At 46.9% G+C, this 18,668-nt stretch overlaps 1 protein-coding gene across 3 annotated transcripts in view; it reads left to right on the top strand.

Moving 5' to 3' along the window:
• LOC143766660 (uncharacterized) overlaps positions 1–17,511 on the top strand; it is a 67,038-nt gene extending 49,527 nt beyond the window's left edge. For all 3 annotated transcript variants that reach the window (XM_077254494.1, XM_077254493.1, XM_077254492.1), the window contains one exon: positions 14,812–17,511. In XM_077254494.1, coding sequence (XP_077110609.1) covers positions 14,812–16,253 — 1,442 coding nt within the window. In that variant the 3' untranslated portion in view covers positions 16,254–17,511. The remainder of the gene's footprint in view (positions 1–14,811) is intronic.
• The last annotated feature ends 1,157 nt before the right edge of the window (positions 17,512–18,668 follow it).

Raw genomic sequence — 18,668 nt, 5'->3', positions numbered from 1 at the left:
CAGTCTAACCCTCAGTGAGTTAATCTATAGGAGTAGTGACAATTTTGACTCCACAGCCACTTTCCGGTAATTAGCACGCAGTGGATATTGGAGAGTAAAAATTGAAAATATACCACTTTATTACTCAACACACAGTGCCCAGATTGTGCTCCAGAAACACACGCACCATAAATTTAAGTGGGTTCTTCTCGCTATATTATTGCCAAATACATTAAAATAGTAGAACTCCGGCACACGATAGATACATTTTTAACGTTTTATTGTGCTGAAACAAGAAAATACACAATTTTGGATAATGGACCCATATGAATACAGATGCGTTTAAATCATCAACTTTTCGGTGCGAATCTGCCTTTCTAAAGTTACATCTGTTTTTACAGGTTCAGGGTTCCCGAATGGTGCAGTGGCTAGGCTCACATTTGCGGTTGAGTCCGCAGCGTTTCGTTTGTAAATGCATGGCAAAACACATGATTACGCTGCGTTTTTTTATCCACATCAACTTACGCATGACGGATAAAAAAACGCAACGTTTGCATGTGTTCACATGTTTTTTGCACATGCGTTTGATAGGAAAAATGTTTTCAAGGAGAATTTCTGTGACACAAGCCACTCACATTGGGCGTGGCTCATGGGATTTCTGTATATAAACCCTTGTACGGCTGAAATCCTCACATTTTGCTCCCGTGTCAAGATGGATCTTTGCATGGAGAGTTTCTATCGGAATCTGGATTTGGATGTCAACTTGTTTCTTTCCTTTGCATTTGCTTGTGAGCAAGAATAGAAAAGAGAAAAACGGAGAGGAAGGCGTCGGCACATTTGTTAGCACTCGATTGTTGAACTCCGACAGAGCCATGGAGCCTACCACTCCTTATTCAGTGAGCTCTGTGAAAACCCAGAGAAATATTTTGAGCACACTAGGATGTCTCAAGACAGCTTCATGGAATTGCTGAATCGTGTACAAGGAGCCATCAGCAGGAAGGACACCCAGCTCTGTAGAGCAATTCCTGCTGGTGACACTAAGGTAAATAATATTTAAACATTAACGCCTGTCATAATTATTATTGTTCGGCAATGTACTTACCGTATTTTCCGGCGTATAAGACGACTGGGCGTATAAGACGACCCCCCAACTTTTCCAGTTAAAATGTAAAATCTTCTTAAAAGTCGGGGGTCTTCTTATAAACCGTGTCGTCTTATAGGGCCGGTGACTTTTGTGCCTTTTGGGGGGGGGGAGTGGGCCTGATGACGACGAGGGGGCGTCTCACAGGAAAGTGAGTATCCCCCATTACCTCATTGTATCGCTGCAGCGTGGGGTCTCTGCTGGGAGCGGCGGCTGTGCTGTGGGGCGGCGGCTCCTCTTCTTCAGTGTGGGGCCTCTGTGCTGCTGGGCGTCGGCGGCGGCTTATCTTCAGGCAGTCGGGGCTCCTCCGGTATCTCCTTAAAGCCCGGAGGCCCCGCTGGCAGCTTACTTCAATGCGGTGGCCTCCGGGAACATGGCCGCTGCTCAGATTCAGATCTCGTCCCTAGATCTCGGGAGACGAGATCTAAATCTGAGCAGCGGCCATTTTCCCGGAGACAGCTCCATTGCTGCTATGCGGTGACCTCCGGGAAAATGGCCGCTGCTCAGATTTAGATCTCGTCTCCCGAGATCTCGGGACGAGATCTGAATCTGAGCAGCGGCCATGTTCCCGGAGGCCACTGCATTGCACCGATGGAGTTGCCGGCAGGGCCTCCGGGCATTAAGGAGATACCGGAGGAGCCCCGACTGCCTGAAGATAAGCCGCCGCCCAGCAGCACAGAGGCCCCACACTGAAGAAGAGGAGCCGCCGCCCCACAGCACAGCCGCCGCCGCCGCTCCCAGCAGAGACCCCACGCTGCAGTGATACAATGAGGTAATGGGGGATACTCACTTTCCTGTGAGACGCCCCCTCGTCGTCATCAGGCCCACTCCCCCCCACCCACCATATACACCCGGCAAGGCGATACCCGGCGTATAAGACGACCCCCGACTTTTAAGAAGATTTTCAGGGGTTAAAAAGTCGTCTTATACGCCGGAAAATACGGTAATATTTTTCCCTTTTTTTCGTTTTCTAAAATTCTGTGCTTAATATTATTGTTATAAAAGCCATATTCTTTCTTTTTCTTTTTTTTTCTTTCTTTGTTTAGCAAAACCCCAGTCATAAATATTATTGTTCTGATTTATTTTTTTCTTTCTCTGTTCGGCAGATTCCTGGCTACCGGAGAGAGCCTATCATCGCTCCATTTCCAGTTCCGGATAGGAATTTCAACACTATCTGGGATTGTCGCAGACACCTGCCAGGCTTTCTGGAATGTTCTCTGTGCGTAATTTATCCCCTTACCCACCACGGAAATCTGGCAGCAAACTGCAGAATTTTTTTTTTAATTCAGTCGCCATGACAGCACAGACGAGAGAGAGGGGATCTGCCAATCAGGGACAGGAAACCTACAGACATAAAAGGGCGGTACCTCTCTCCCGCCTCAGTTGGTTTCCTGTCCCTGACAAGGGACCCTGCAGGCTTACCTTAAGAAAAAGGTGAAGACAAGAAGTGATACCCAGGATCGGCAGGCCGGTTCAGGAAGCGGGAGCACCCCTTCCGCGGTCAGGTCCGATATACTGGAGGTGCCACACCACAGACGGCTGTGGGGGTGGGCAGCAGCAGGGAAAAGCAGCCTTCAAGGGGAGTGCTGACTTGGGCGTCCTTTTCCGTTACCGGTATGTATAGCCATGGGGGGCCCTGCTCTCCGGGACCGTCTAGTCGGGTGCTGTGCTTGCTGGCTAGCGTCGGTATGCCGGCGGGGTGCATGCCGACGTGACATGGGAGCCGGCGTGATACTGTGAAGCTAGCGGCGGGTGTCGGGTGCGGGCCGGCGTGGCGCGCATATCGGGTGGCATGCCGACATGATGACTAGCAACGTTACACACTCCATAATTCGGGCGGGGGAAGTGACGCGCCGGAAGGGGCGCTCCCTCACGAGTGGCGCGGTTTGATGATGCGTCGAGCATGCGCAGTACGGGCCGCGGCGGTGAACAGGAGGAAGATCCAGGCGAGACATCACAGATGACCGGCGAGAAATCGGGCGCTGACGCGGTTGCGATGTGCAGGTGATACGGCGGGCAGACCTCTGATTGGGTGGCGGGCTCGGGGGGAGGGGGCCTCCCAAAAGGCAGGAGTACCAAAATGATGAGATTGGAGGAACCTGCTGTCCCGGGCTGGGGGAGGTACCTAAGGGGGTTTAAGGAATCCTGACGAGCGACACATATTTCCTATCCATCATCATCTCTCGCCTTGACTACTGCAACCTCCTGCTCTGTGGCCTCCCCTCAAACACTCTCGCACCCTTCCAATCTATTCTAAACTCTGCTGCCCGACTAATCCACCTGTCCCCCCGCTATTCTCCGGCCTCTCCCCTCTGTCAATCCCTTCACTGGCTCCCCATTGCCCAGAGACTCCAGTACAAAACCCTAACCATGACGTACAAAGCCATCCACAACCTGTCTCCTCCTTACATCTGTGACCTCATCTCCCGGTACTTTCCTACACGCAACCTCCGATCCTCACAAGATCTCCTTCTCTACTCCCCTCTTATCTCCTCTTCCCACAATCGTATACAAGATTTCTCTCGCGTATCACCCCTACTCTGGAACCCTCTACCACAACACATCAGACTCTCGCCCACCATCGAAACCTTCAAAAAGAATCTGAAGACCCACCTCTTCTGACAAGCCTACAACCTGCAGTAACCACCGATCAACCAACCGCTGCACGATCAGCTCTATCCTCACCTACTGTATTCCCACCCATCCCTTGTAGATTGTGAGCCCTCGCGGGCAGGGTCCTCACTCCTCCTGTACCAGTTATGACTTGTATTGTTCAAGATTATTGTACTTGTTTTTATTATGTATACCCCTCCTCACTTGTAAAGCGCCATGGAATAAATGGCGCTATAACAATAAATAATAATAATAATAATATCCATAATGGAGTCACAGGAGCAAGAGCTGGTACAGCTACAGCAGCAGGATCAGCCGTTGGAGAAACCCCAAGTAAGGGATACTCAGCGGCGATCTAGTGATAGTAGTCGGCTGGTAGGAGACAGTTGCTGAATGTGGAGTTCCTTTCCCGGATGACCACATAAAGAAGCTATGTGGACCATGCATTCAATGTTTAATAGCGGAGGAGACGCCAGACTTCACATCCAGCCTAAGGGCTCATTTCCACATGCGAGTCACACGTCCGTATCTCGCATGTGGAAACCAAGCTGTGGAGCCGGCACTCAGGAGCAGGGCTGTGCAGCTCCATGTGTTCCTATGCGGTCGCACGCTCCGCTCCTGAGTGCTGGCTCCACAGCTTGGTTTCCACATGCGAGATACGGACGTGTGACTCGCATGTGGAAATGAGCCCTAAGGCACATGATCAGACAAGAGGTCGGGTTCAGTTAAATCCCTGTCTCAGGATAGAGAAAGTAGGGGAAGAGAGCCTAGATCCCCGATTTCAGTTGAGGACAGTGACTCAGGAGAGATAAGATCAGATTCCTCTCAGTCATCATCATCATCTTCTGACACTGAAGCCGGTCATTCTTGTTTTTTTTTTTTGACCGGATAGACCGACTGGTAAAAGCGGTAAATAATACCATGGGGATTGAAGAAACCCAATCGGAGAAGTCTATGCAGGATGTCATGTTTAAGGGGCTAGACCGGAAAGCTCGCAGATGTTTTCCATTGGTAGACAAAGTGAGCTCTCTTATCACACGAGAATGGAAGAAACCTGAGAGGAGAGGTTCTCTTCCACCATCTTTTAACAGGAGATATCCTTTTGAAGAAGCGGCATCTTCAGCATGGGATAAAGCCCCAAAACTCGATGCTGCAGTGGCTAAGGCTTCCAAGAAATCCTCGCTACCTTTTGAGGATTTGGGAACTTTAAAGGACCCGCTGGACAGGAGAGCTGATGTATTTCTAAAGGGAGCTTGGGAAACATCAGCGGGGGCTCTCAGACCATCAATTACAGCCACCTGCACAGCACACGTTCTATGATGGTTTGGCTGGACAGCTTAGAGGATCAACTTAAGAACAAAACTCCGAGAAATGAGATTTTAGCCTCCCTTCCTATGATTCAGGGAGCAGCAGCCTACCTTGCGGATGCATCGGCAGACTCTGTGAAGCTAGCGGCCAGATCTGCAGCCCTTTCTAATTCAGCCCGTAGGGCCATTTGACTAAAATGTTGGCCGGGCGATATGCAGGCCAGGTCAAAACTGTGCAATATTCCGTGTGAAGGGGCGCATTTGTTCGGTCCAGTTCTGGATGAGCTTCTGGAAAAAGCGGGAGATAGTAAGAAGCGTTTCCCTTACCTGGGTAGGCCCTTCTATAGACGGGGTCAGGGCTGCCACTAGAAATTTCGGGGCCCCATACTGGCAAAATTTTCGGGGCCCCCTTGAGACTCTGCCCAGGCTCCACCCCAGCCCCGCCTCCACGCTCCACCCCTCGAACTGTCCACAGTCCCACTGCTCTCTCTTGGAAAAACTCCACTTCACCAATCACACATTGAGGGTACGTGTCCACCTTCAGGATGGCCGGCGGTTGCGTCGGAGCGGCAAACCCGCTCGGCGCTAAGCCCCGCCCCTACTGTGACGTGATGATGCCGGATGTGTTCATTGCACACATCCGTGAACGTCACACCCCACACATAGGGCCCTGTGTTACAGCTTGCGGCGGCGCAGCTGCCGCAAGGAACACGGACATGCGATCTTAAAAGAAGCGCCGCATGTCCGGAGTCGCAGGGCCGCCAGGTGCGTGTTACCACGCATAGTGGAGATGGGATTTCATAAAATCCCCTTCACTATGCTGGAACATCTGGACGCTGCGTGTTTGACGCTGTGGCCCCATGCAGCGTCAAACACGCAGCGTTTACTTAACGTGGACACATACCGTAACAGTTCCCATCACCAGATCACACATATAGCCGGCAGCTTTTGTTTTGGCCAAAAGATTTTGTAAGCCGCCACCATAACACGGTAGACTCTTTTGGTGAGGCCCTACTCTGCTGTAACCTACTAAATATTTGTTAAAATATGCAAAACAATTTAGGTATATTTTTAATTATTTTTAAAATGACCAATAATATCACATAAAAAACAAATACCGCTACACCATGACCAGATGGCATATTACCACCACAGTGATCGAATAATATCACATACAAAGAACAAATACCGCTACACCATGACCAGATGACATATTACCACCACAGTGATCGAATAATATCACATACAGAGAACAAATACCGCTACACCATGACCAGATGACATATTACCACCACAGTAATCGAATAATATCACATACAAAGAACAAATACCGCTACACCATGACCAGACCGCATATTACCACCACAGTGATCGAATAATATCACATACAAGGGACAAATACCGCAACACCAGGTCCAGACCACATATTACCACCACATAGTGACTGAATACTACAATTCTGATCAGTAATAAAAAAAAAAGCACCACACTATCACCATAAGTGCCATTATACACAGGAGATCTGTACTTAGTATGCAGTGTCTGTGTACAGGTAATACAGAGATCACTGGTGAAATTATACACAGGAGCTCTGTATATAGTATACAGTGTATAGGTAACACTGACTTACCTGTGACGTCTCTAGGTGAAGTCCTTCATCTTTCATCCAGCACAGACCGCCATCATGTCTTCCAGCCAGGACTCGTCTCTGCAGGAAATAACAGAGTTATCTCGAGCTCTGCTTGTAGAACACATTACTTAATTTTTCCCAACTTCTACATTACACCACATGAAGAAAAAGAGGCGACATAGTGTCACTCTACACAGTAACAGGACCGCCCCCTCATTTAAAACAGTGTCCTCAAAAAATAAATACATCACTGCAGTAATAATATCCCTTAATTAGTTCCTATGGTAATAATATTCCCCATCCTGGCCCCCGTGTGTCTCATTCCTGGCGTCAGCCATATGTTCTCCCATCCTGCCCTCATGAGTATCCTTTCTGCACCATATGATCTCCCCATCCTGCCCCATCTGTCTCCATCGTATCCATCCTGCCCCATGATCCTGCACAATCTGTCTCCAATCCTTCCCCATCTGTCTCCAGTCATGCCCCCATGTCTTTCATCATACCCCATATCTCCATTCTGCCCGTGTCCAGCATCATTCATAGCCCATGTCCAGCATCTCAGCCCCTGTGTCCAGCATCTCAGCCCCTGTGTCCAGCATCTCAGCCCCTGTGTCCAGCATTCTGCCCCTGTGTCCAGCATTCTGCCCCCTGTGTCCAGCATTCTGCCCCCTGTGTCCAGCATTCTGCCCCCTGTGTCCAGCATTCTGCCCCCTGTGTCCAGCATTCTGCCCCGTGTCCAGCATTCTGCCCCCTGTGTCCAGCATTCTGCCCCCTGTGTCCAGCATTCTGCCCCCTGTGTCCAGCATTCTGCCCCCTGTGTCCAGCATTCTGCCCCCTGTGTCCAGCATTCTGCCCCCTGTGTCCAGCTTCCTGCCCCTGTGTCCAGCTTTCTGCCCGTGTGCAGCTTTCTGCCCCAATGTCCAGCGTTCTGCCCGTGTCCAGCGTTCTGCCCGTGTCCAGCGTTCTGCCCCTGTGTCCAGCGTTCTGCCCCTGTGTCCAGCTTTCTGCCCCTGTGTCCAGCTTTCTGCCCGTGTCCAGCTTTCTGCCCGTGTCCAGCTTTCTGCCCCTGTGTCCAGCTTCCTGCCCGTGTCCAGCTTTCTGCCCGTGTGCAGCTTTCTGCCCCAATGTCCAGCGTTCTGCCCGTGTCCAGCTTTCTGCCCGTGTCCAGCTTTCTGCCCCTGTGTCCAGCTTTCTGCCTCTGTGTCCAGCTTTCTGCCCCCGTGTCCAGCTTTCTGCCCCTGTGTCCAGCTTTCTGCCCCCGTGTCCAGCGCTCTGCCCCCCGTGTCCAGCGCTCTGCCCCCCGTGTCCAGCGCTCTGCCCCCCGTGTCCAGCGTTCTGCCCCCTCCTGTGTCCAGCGTTCTGCCCCCTCCTGTGTCCAGCGTTCTGCCCCCTCCTGTGTCCAGCGTTCTGCCCCCTCCTGTGTCCAGCGTTCTGCCCCCCTTGTGTCCAGCGTTCTGCGCCCTCCTGTGTCCAGCACTCTGCCCTGGACCCCCCCCCCCCCCCCCCCGGATCGCCGCTCTCAATGAAAAAAAAAAAAAAAAGTTCTACTTACCTCCAGCGCTCCTGCTCTCTGCACGCAGCTGCAGCGCGCACTCGCCGGCGACTGACAATGACGTCAGACGCCGGCGACATGCACGCTGCGGCTGACGTCAGCTGCCAGCCTCAGATTGGCTGGCGGCTGTTAACTATTGACGTGCGGGCGCGGGCCCGCACTTCAATAGCGCTGCAGCGCCGGCCGCAGCTAAGGGCCCGGTTCAGCCTGCGGCTGCCGGTAGGGGCCCGATGGGCAGATGAGACGGCCCACCGGGCCCCATACGCCAGTCACGGCTGTCATGCCCTGATGGCGGCCCTGGACGGGGTACTAACAGAAGATGGTTTGACCGTCAAAGATCTAACAGAGATAGACCCAGATATGATGCCAGTAAGAAAAGAGGTAGAGGATTTATGTTCAACTCCTTCCGGGACAAGAAAAAACCACAATGACTGCCGGACCGGGTGGGAGGCAGGCTCTTAGCCTTCTATCCGGCTTGGATAAAAATTTCCAATAGTCCTAAGCATTATTAGGTCAGGACTAAAATTTGATTTTCATGAAATTCCTCAGAATAAGTTTCTTTTAACGCCTATCCGTTCTTCACCTACAGAACAGCTGGCGTTAGAATCTGAGGTGCAAGAACTCCAACACAAAGGTGTATTGGTAAAAGTTCCGGAAGCACAAAGAGGTAAGGGGTTTTATTCCCCCCTCTTCTTGATTAAGAAGCCAGACAATTATTTTCGAACTATTATCAACTTTAAGGGCTGGAATAAATTCTTACTGGTTCAATCATTCAAAATGGAGTCTGTAAAAACAGCAATAAAACTATTATTTGACAAGTGTTTCATGGTCGTCTTAGACTTGAAAGACGCTTATTATCATGTTCCCATACATATAGACCACCAAAAGTTCTTAAAGATAGCAGTTTCACTGGGGGGATAATAGAACACTTTCAATATAGGGCACTCCCCTTTGGAGTTGCTGTGGCCCCTCGTGTGTTTACGAAAATAATGATGGAAGTCATGGCGCATCTTCATGAACAGGATATTCTAGTGGTACCATATCTGGATGACCTGTTGATCGTAGGACACTCAGATTCACACTGCTCAAACCAACTAGCCAAAGTAATCTCAACCTTACAGAATTTAGGTTGGATTATTAATTTCAAAAAGTCACGTTTACAACCGTTAAAATTACAGGAATTCCTAGGGCTCATCCTAGACTCGGGGTTACAAGAATGTCGTCTGCCAGACGCAAAAGTAGAAAAAATTAATCGGCAAACACTCAAAGTAGTCAATATTCCATCAGTCACATTAAGAGGTGCAATGTTGCTGCTGGGCTCACTCACGTCATGCATCCCAGCGGTACTTTGGGCCCAGTACCACACCAGAGTCCTACAGTGGGATGTACTGTACAATACTCGTCGGTTAGATGGCCACCTTGATAATAAATTTTCCCTGACTGAATCTTCTATACATTCCCTACGTTGGTGGTTACACTTACCAAACCTGCGTACAGGGGTTCCCTGGACAAATAATATATCTCGAGTACTGACGACAGATGCCAGCCCTAAGGGCTGTGGGGCACATATGGATGATATGTGGGTCCAGGGGAGTTGGTCACATTCTGAACAAACCTTATCTTCCAACCTTAAAGAGATTTTAGCAGTAGAACGAGCTCTAAGTCATTTCCTTATGTCCCTACAGGGCCGACAAGTCAGGCTATTCTCAGACAACCAGGTAACAGTAGCATACATTAACCATCAGGGGGGAACTCGGTCCAGATCTTTAATAGAAGTGGCGGGTCGTATTTTTCAGATAGCAGAGGCTCATCTACTGTCACTCACATCTCTTCATATAAGGGGAAAACACAACATCATAGCCGATTATCTAAGTCGCAGAAAACTCGGACAAGGAGATTGGGTTCTCAATCAGACCATCTTCAATCAGATCAGACTTCTATGGGAATGTCCAGACATAGACCTCTTCGCCAGCAGAGAAAAAAAAAAGACTCACCGGTTTTGCTTCCTAAACCCCAGAGAAAATCCGTATGCAGTGGACACACTCTTAATCCCATGGCAGTTCAATCTAGCCTATGCGTTTCCTCCATTGAACTTGATTCCGTTAGTTCTGAGGAAGATTCGGGAGGACAAAGCTCGAATAATTTTGATAGCGCCATTCTGGCCCAGGAGGCCGTGGTTTCCTTGGCTGAGGAAGATGTCCGTTTCTCAGCCTTGGATTCTCCCAGAACTTCCAGACCTCCTCTCACAAGGTCCAATCCTCCATCCACGAGTGTCCAATTTACATCTAGCGGCGTGGAATTTGAAGGGGCATTACTAAAAAGGTTTTTCGCAGGAACTAGTTAATACCTTAATGAGAAGCAGGAAGCCTTCTACAACAAATATTTGTTAAAATATGGAAGAAGTTCTTGGCTAATTCAGGATTAGAGATTGGCCAAAAGCTCTGTATTACTAAGATTCTAGAGTTCCTGCAGAGAGGTCTAGAAATGGGTCTTGCTACAAGCACCCTTAGGGTCCATGTGTCGACCTTGGGAACGCTATATAATCGTAATTTAGCTAGTAATTATTGGATCGCTAGATTCAGACCCATGGTTAGGAAAAGAATAGCTCCGTGGGATTTAAACTTGGTGCTTACAGCTTTGACTGAAGCCCCATTTGAGCCGATTGATTCTGCTCCTATAAAAGTTCTGTCCTTTAAAACAGCACTGTTAGTCGCCCTCACATCAGCAAGGAGGGTTAGTAACCTACAGGCCCTCTCTAGACAACCCCCATACATTCAGTTTAGAGATGATAGAGTAATATTATAGACTGATCCTCTGTACCTTCCAAAGGTAGCGTCAAAATTCCACAGACTGCAGGAGATAAATCTCCCCACCTTTTGTCCTAATCCCACAAATCAGAAAGAACTCAAACTACATTCATTAGATGTTAAAACATGTCTGCTTAGATATATTAAGGTAACAGACCCTTGGAAAAAGGATAGTTCTTTATTCATGTCTTTTCAGGGAGTCCGAAAAGGATTTAGGGTGTCTAGGAATACCTTAGGTAGATGGATTAGGGAAGGGATATCTTTGGCTTACTCAGCAGGTGGCCTAGAGATTCCGGAAGGTATAAGAGCCCATTCTACTCGAGCCATGGTGTCGTCCTGGGCAGAAAGATCGGAGGTGTCGATTGACGACATATGTAAGGCGGCCACATGGTCATCTCCATCTACTTTCTTTAATCATTACAGACTAGACCTGGGTGGCTCCTCAGATCTCACGTTTGGTAGAAGGGTGCTGGAAGCAGTAGTCCCTCCCTAGGATTCTCTTTCTCTGTAAATCTCTCGTCTGTGTTGTCATGGCGACTGAATAAATACTCAAGCTACTTACCGGTAGCGGTGTTTTTCAGGAGCCATGACGGCACCCTTATATTCCCTCCCTTTATACTATTATGGCTTGACATCACTGTTTTATATAGAAATCTTTCTTTTAAGTTTAGTCACATGGGTGAAATGTGTAAATTATTTATGTACTAACTAACCGGGGTGGTCCTCTCATGCTCTGTAATCCAACTGAGGCGGGAGAGAGGTACCGCCCTTTTATATCTGTAGGTTTCCTGTCCCTGAAGGGCGGATCCCCTCTCTCTCATCTGTGCTGTCATGGCTCCTGAAAAATACCGCTACCAGTAAGTAGCTTGAGTATTTTAAGTTTGTAATTTCCCCAACTGTTTGGGAGCAGTGGATGGAAAACATATCCGGATTACTAAATCGGCTGGAACTGGATCCGAGTACTTTAATTATAAAAAAAATATTTTTCCAAAGCTGCAGTGTAAAGCACATAAAGAGAGGCAATAGATTGTGTCATGGAGCTATGAGGTGGCACAAAACCAAGTGTGTGTACACAGCGACGTGTGTTGTCGGCGCGCGGTGTGTGTGTACACAGCGACGAAAGAGACAAAGATGAAGCAGTGATTGGGGGAAAACATCACAAATTTATTTAAAATAAAAAATTAACTTTTGCTAACGGATGAGGGGGAAATGTTATGGACCTGAGGGGTGTGGAGCTGGGAGGATTGGCTACGGGTGGACGATGAAGGGGTTCCAGGGGAAGGAGTAACTAACCTTGTGGGGTCTGGGAGGTCAAGGATGGAAGTAGACAAATTAGGAGTAGAAGCATGAGATGGGAGAGACGCATTGGAAAGGACAGGAAAAACTGGACAACACACACACATTGGGAGGTGATGGTGGAGGTAGCACGACACTTCTGCTGCCACGAGTCCTTTAGCCTTTCTGTCCAGATTTATGCGGCAGCTTGCTTTTTTTGTCTTCTTGGGAGTGGTGGGGTCAGCAGGTCGTTCACAATGTTAGCCTGGTGGTGGCGGTAGACAGCCATGCAGGATCTTCAGGTGGTCTATTTGTTGTGGCATTGGACAGCCGTGCAGGATCTTCTGGCTGTCTGGTGGCGGTGGTCAGCCATACAGGAGTAGGACTCGGTAAAGTGGTGGAGTGGTTTTGAGCAACACCCAGCATGGTGGTGGTGGTGTAGTGGTGTGTGGCAGAACTGGGCATGGTGGTGGCCATACAGTGGTATGCAGAACTCGGTATTGATGTTAAGTGTGTAATTTGTGGCACAGGTGGAAATACCACCTGTGGCTGGTGGAAGTACCGAGTCTGCTGCATAGCCTGAACGTAAGCAGCATTGCAGGCCTGCATCACGTTGAGCTGGAGTTCAGGCGTAAGGTGTTCTGATATGCCCTGCTCTATCTTGTTAAAAAAAAAATGGTGTGCTGGTCTCTGGAGGTCGGCTTCCAGACGGTTAAGTCCCCCATCAGAGCTTGGGTCACCTCAGTCCACAACCGCTGAATCACCACAGCGTCCGAGTGCTGATGCTCCCGGGTGTCCCACAACGGAGCTCGCTCGTGCACCAAGGTGATGAGGAGGTCATTGTCTATAAAATCCTCCTCCTGTTGTGGGACCTAGAATTGAAACTAAGACATTAATGTTGTAAAGATGAAACACTTAAAACAAAACAGTCAAAAAGAAAAAAAAAAGTCAAGAATAACTAAAAACAGTCAAGAATACTTACACGCCATCATGCCACCGAAACTTTGGCCCGAACCTGCTGCTCCTGTTCTTCTGCACTGGAATGGTTCTGTAAAAAGAAAAATAAATATTTTGCCACATGTGTAAAATAGTGACAGTGAATACTTACCAATCAGGAGCAAATGTACTCACTACAGTCTCCTACTATGTGGGCTCTGGTCTTCAGTGGAGGACATGATGAGGAATGCTGCAAGAGAGACAGAAATGATTAAAGTCTGCAGGGAGAAAAACAGGCAGACATATAGCTTGTATACTTACATTTTGATAGTCTTCCAAACTTGATGCTGCAAGGCCTGTATCACTTCCAGAATCTTGAGTACTAGACTTCCACTGCCCACACCTTCTTTTATAAGCTTTGTTTGGGAGGTGGCTTAAAACAAGTTCCTAGACATGTTTACTCATAAAATCGCATGCGTACGTAAACGCAATCGTATGCATGTCCGTGCGTGCATGCGTTCCCATAGACTGTAATGCGTTTATTTGACGCACTCCTTCCGCAAGCGTCCGCGTGCATATGGCGAGGGAAATTTGCTGCCACAAAATATTAACATGGTGCGTCAGCCGTGCCCAGCCGCACCGCAAAAATACGCATGCGTAACCAAATGCGGGCGAACGCATGTACCTGCGTCTACAATGTTAAAGACATGACATCAAGACACATGCAGCTGTATGCGTCAAAAACGCTGCGGACACAACCGCAAATGTGAAACCAGCCTAAGGTGTCCATCTGCATTGGTGTCCACATGGCACATGGACACCTTACTCCACCACTCGGGGACCCTGAATTTGTAAAAACAGATGTATCTTGAGAGAGACAGATTCGCACCAAAATATCGATGATTTAAACACATCTGTATTCATATGTGTCTATTATCCGGAATTGTGGATTTTCTTGTTTCAGCACAGCAAAACGTTAGATATATTTTAATCGTGTGCCGGAGTTCTACCATTTTGATCTATTTACTTTTTACTCCAGAGCACCCATTCAACAGTGAGCACTCCATTTCTAGAATGTAAATGCCAAATACATTGATGCTAAAGGTGGTTTGGGTACACTGCAAGACTCTGAAGCAAGGGGGAAATTTGACTTTAGGAGAGCGGATTTTGCTGAATTGGTTTATGGAAGCTATGTTGCTTTCTAAAAAGCCATTGAGCCAGTAATAATGTAGAAACCTCTGTTTTTTCCATTGACAGTTGATGGACCTGAGTGGGGACTTGTGTTTTTTGTAAGATGAGTAGAAATTTTTATTGGTAGTATTTTTTTCTGCATAACATTGTTTGGTGGCTCTTTATTCCATATTTGGGAGGCAGAATGATGAAACAGTTGAATATCATGCTCTACTGGTTCATCCTATGAGGTTTTCTATTAGAAGAACTGTCACTTTCTGGGTGAATAATTCAAATGTTTTACATAATTTGCCATTTCCACTGACAGTTTAAATAGAAATGTTTTAAAATATTAAGTTTGAGGATATTTATTGAAAAATAATTGGTTTTATTTTTGGCAGATAACTGTACCAGGAGATCAGAGGGACAGCTGACATCTTCAATTTTTAAATCAGATAATCTTGAAATCCCACAGGATACAATTGAAGTGAATGCCATTACTCCAGATATACCATCATCCCTTCACAGCAAAGATCTGTCATCTGATCCTTTGAAACAGGTCCTGTCTTTTGATTCATTACCGACTACTAAGGAACAGCAAATTAGTAAAATAAGCATTAAAAAACGAACTGCTCCTAAATCAAAAAAGCCGTTTTCACCTTCAGAATATGGAAATAGCTTTCCCCTCGAAAAGTCTTTTCTTAAACATCAAATAATTCACACAGCAGACAATAGATTTTCTTGTTCCAAGTGTGGGAAATGTTTTAACCAGAAATCAGATTTGCTTAAGCACCAGAGAACTCACACAGGTGAGAAGCCTTTTTCCTGTTCAGAATGTGAGAAATGTTTTAACCGTAAAACGCATCTGGCTAGCCACCAGAGAACTCACACAGGTGAGAAGCCTTTTTCCTGTTCAGAATGTGGGAAATGTTTTAACCGGAAATCGAATCTTGTTACACACCACATGACTCACACAGTGGAGAAGCCTTTTTCCTGTTCAGAATGTGAGAAATGTTTTAACCGAAAATCGGTTCTTGATTACCACCAGAGAATTCACACAGGGGAGAAGCCTTTTTTCTGTTCAGAATGTGGGAAATGTTTTAACCGTAAAACGCATCTGGCTAGCCACCAGAGAACTCACACAGGGGAGAAGCCTTTTTCCTGTTCAGAATGTGGGAAATGTTTTAAACAGAAATCATATGTGCTTATGCACCAGAGAACTCATACAGGTGAGAAGCCTTTTTCCTGTTCAGAATGTGGGAAATGTTTTAACCAGAAATCAGATTTGCTTAAGCACCAGAAAACTCACACAGGTGAGAAGCCTTTTTCCTGTTCAGAATGTGGGAAATGTTTTAACCGTAAAACGCATCTGGCTAGCCACCAGAGAACTCACACAGGGGAGAAGCCTTTTTCCTGTTCAGAATGTGGGAAATGTTTTAACCAGAAATCACATCTTGTTATACACCACATAACTCACACAGGGGATAAACCTTTTTCCTGTTCAGAATGTGGGAAATGTTTTAACCTGAATTCAGATTTGCTTAAGCACCAGAGAATTCACACAGGGGAGAAGCCTTTTTCCTGTTCAGAATGTGGGAAATGTTTTAACCGGAAATCGAATCTTGTTACACACCACATGACTCACACAGGGGAGAAGCCTTTTTCCTGTTCAGAATGTGAGAAATGTTTTAACCGAAAATCGGTTCTTGATTACCACCAGAGAATTCACACAGGGGAGAAGCCTTTTTCCTGTTCAGAATGTGGGAAATGTTTTAACCATAAAACGCATCTGGCTAGCCACCAGAGAACTCTCACAGGGGAGAAGCCTTTTTCATGTTCTTAATGTGGGAAATCTTTTAAACTGAAATGGTATTTTCCTAAATGGGTTGTTTTCATGTTTGGCCTTGTTAAAATAAAAGAAAAATCATCTTCACCTTCCGTGCCACTGCTGTTCCAGCGATATCGGTAATCGCGTTCCTGGGGCTCATATGAGGTTGTTGCATCAAATGAGGCCTGTGCCCAATCAGTCCCAGCTTCACTGTCACTGCCCTCAGACGTATTGAACATCAACAGAAAGCGAGGGCTACAACTTCTCTTTGACTTACACTTATTGTTCGATTTTGTCTGAAGGTGAGAACAGTGAAGCCAGCGCTAATTGGAAGCAGGGCTCACATGACATAATAACCTGAGCCCCCAAAACGCAAGTGCTGACACCTCTGGATCTGCGCCAGCATGGGAGGTTTTGTCAAGGTACCATAAATATGCCATATTATGAGTATACTTCTAGAAGGTTCCATGGCTTTACCGACACACACTGTGGGCTTTCTGACTCCCCTCTCTTCCCCCCAGCTGCCTGTGGGTGAATACACTTCTCTGCGTGTCAGCTCTGTGTAATTCAACCACTGTGTAATTTAAACCAGTCATCCCCCTCCCTCCGGATGCAGCTGGTTGAAGGCAGTTGTAGAAACGTACTCTTTTGTTCATGTAAAAACTTAATAGTAGGGAATAACTTGACCACAATTAGTGATAGAGATATAACAGTTACATATTCTGAATGTTGACCAATAGTCTTACACACCAGTGCGTTTTCTAATTTCCGGTACCAACAGAATCCGAGATATAGATTTCTACTTAATCGGATCATACTCCTACTTGATGTTTAGACTTAAATGGAAGCTAACCTTGTGAGAAGACATGTAATACTTTTGTCGTCTCTCTACAAGGTTTTCAGCGTAAGCTATGAGGGATATGAGTTTTAATAAAGTTCTGAGTCTCTTTGGAAAGTAGAAGTGCAGTCCATAAATCAGCCCACTCAGTGATTTCATGACCAGGGGTATAAGACGGTGCAACCTCATTTTGCTTCAGTCTTTGCCCAGGGAGCTAGCTAAGAGACTCTCTGTGATGCATTGTGATGTATCTCTCCTCCCCCACACCGCATGGCCAGCCATGATATAAGACAAATGTAAGTTTATTTTCATCTATAATCCCTTTTATTGTGTAATTCTCTGTACATACGATAATTGTCTCATTATATAATACTTTATATACTTTTGTAAACACTGCCTAATTTTTTTTGGAGTAAAAGTTATATTTACTAGTGTTGTTTTCCTTGCTCTAAAACGTACCCTAAGTCCTCCGACCTAAGCCAGTGCTACTGATTATGTTGGCTCCTGACCCGCTATTAATCGTAGTAATAGGAGCTGGGGGAAGCAGAAGTGTCCTGAGCGTTTGGGGAAACTGGCAGCGACGGACAGTGTTGATAATTATTTTTCCCACTTGAGTGGGAGTAGTTCTTGCCCTCGCTGCAGTGTGCCCAAGAGCCAGTACATAGCAAGGCAGCCTCACTGGCGACTAATTATCCTAGGTGCAATTCCCTGTCTGACCTGAGGGTAAAGGGGGCGCCAGAGAGCTGCAAGTTCCAAAACGGAACTGGGAAGAGGGATATAAATAAATCCCCTAAAGAAAGGAATTGGGAGCAACCAAACGCCACCGGTTCATTACAGGTATCCAGAAGTGTTTTGTTTGTTTGTTTTTTTTACAGGACCAAACATGAGGAATTAGAAGTCAAAATTCCACACAGAGGAGAAGACATCATACATAGAGTGTGAAATATGAATTACTGGAAAATATGTTGTTGACCATCAAAAATAACTCAGAGTAGCAATATATGTTATTGACAAATTGTACAAAAACATAGAACAGCCAGACTTATTATTGAATAAGAAAGTGAAATTATTTTAGAATTTAAAATCAGATTTCTTGGACTATAAGACACTTTTCCATTACGTCCCTTCAGACAGCACCGTAGAGGTAGTCCTTCCTTGACCTGTAGCGGGACAGGATTGTAGAGAGTTTAAAAGGCCCCTCCATGCTCCACCCTCCAGGTTTTTTTTTTCCTGTCCTTACAGGGGATGGTTGTATGACAGGTTGCTCCCCCCCTCCACCCTCCAGGGTTTTTTCCTGTCCTTACAGGGGATGGTGGTATGAGAGGTTGCTGCTAGAGTGAAGATAGTCTGTACAACCAGGGCTGTGGAGTCAGTAAGCCAAACCTCCAACTCTGAGAGTATGTGTCCACGTTCAGGATTTGGTCAGGATTTTACGCAGGTAAAATCCTGGCCAAATCTGCACCTGAGGTCACTGGCAGGTCACCGGCGTTTTTCTTGCGTTGTTTCAGCAATGTAAGGACATGCTGCGTTCTTAAAAGGAAGCGCCGCATGTCCGTTTCTGCGGGTATGCCGCATGCTTCTTTTAATGCATA

The sequence above is a fragment of the Ranitomeya variabilis genome, chromosome 4, assembly GCF_051348905.1.
Source record: "Ranitomeya variabilis isolate aRanVar5 chromosome 4, aRanVar5.hap1, whole genome shotgun sequence".
NCBI lineage: Eukaryota > Metazoa > Chordata > Amphibia > Anura > Dendrobatidae > Ranitomeya > Ranitomeya variabilis.
This window is presented reverse-complemented; position numbering and strand designations above follow the sequence as displayed.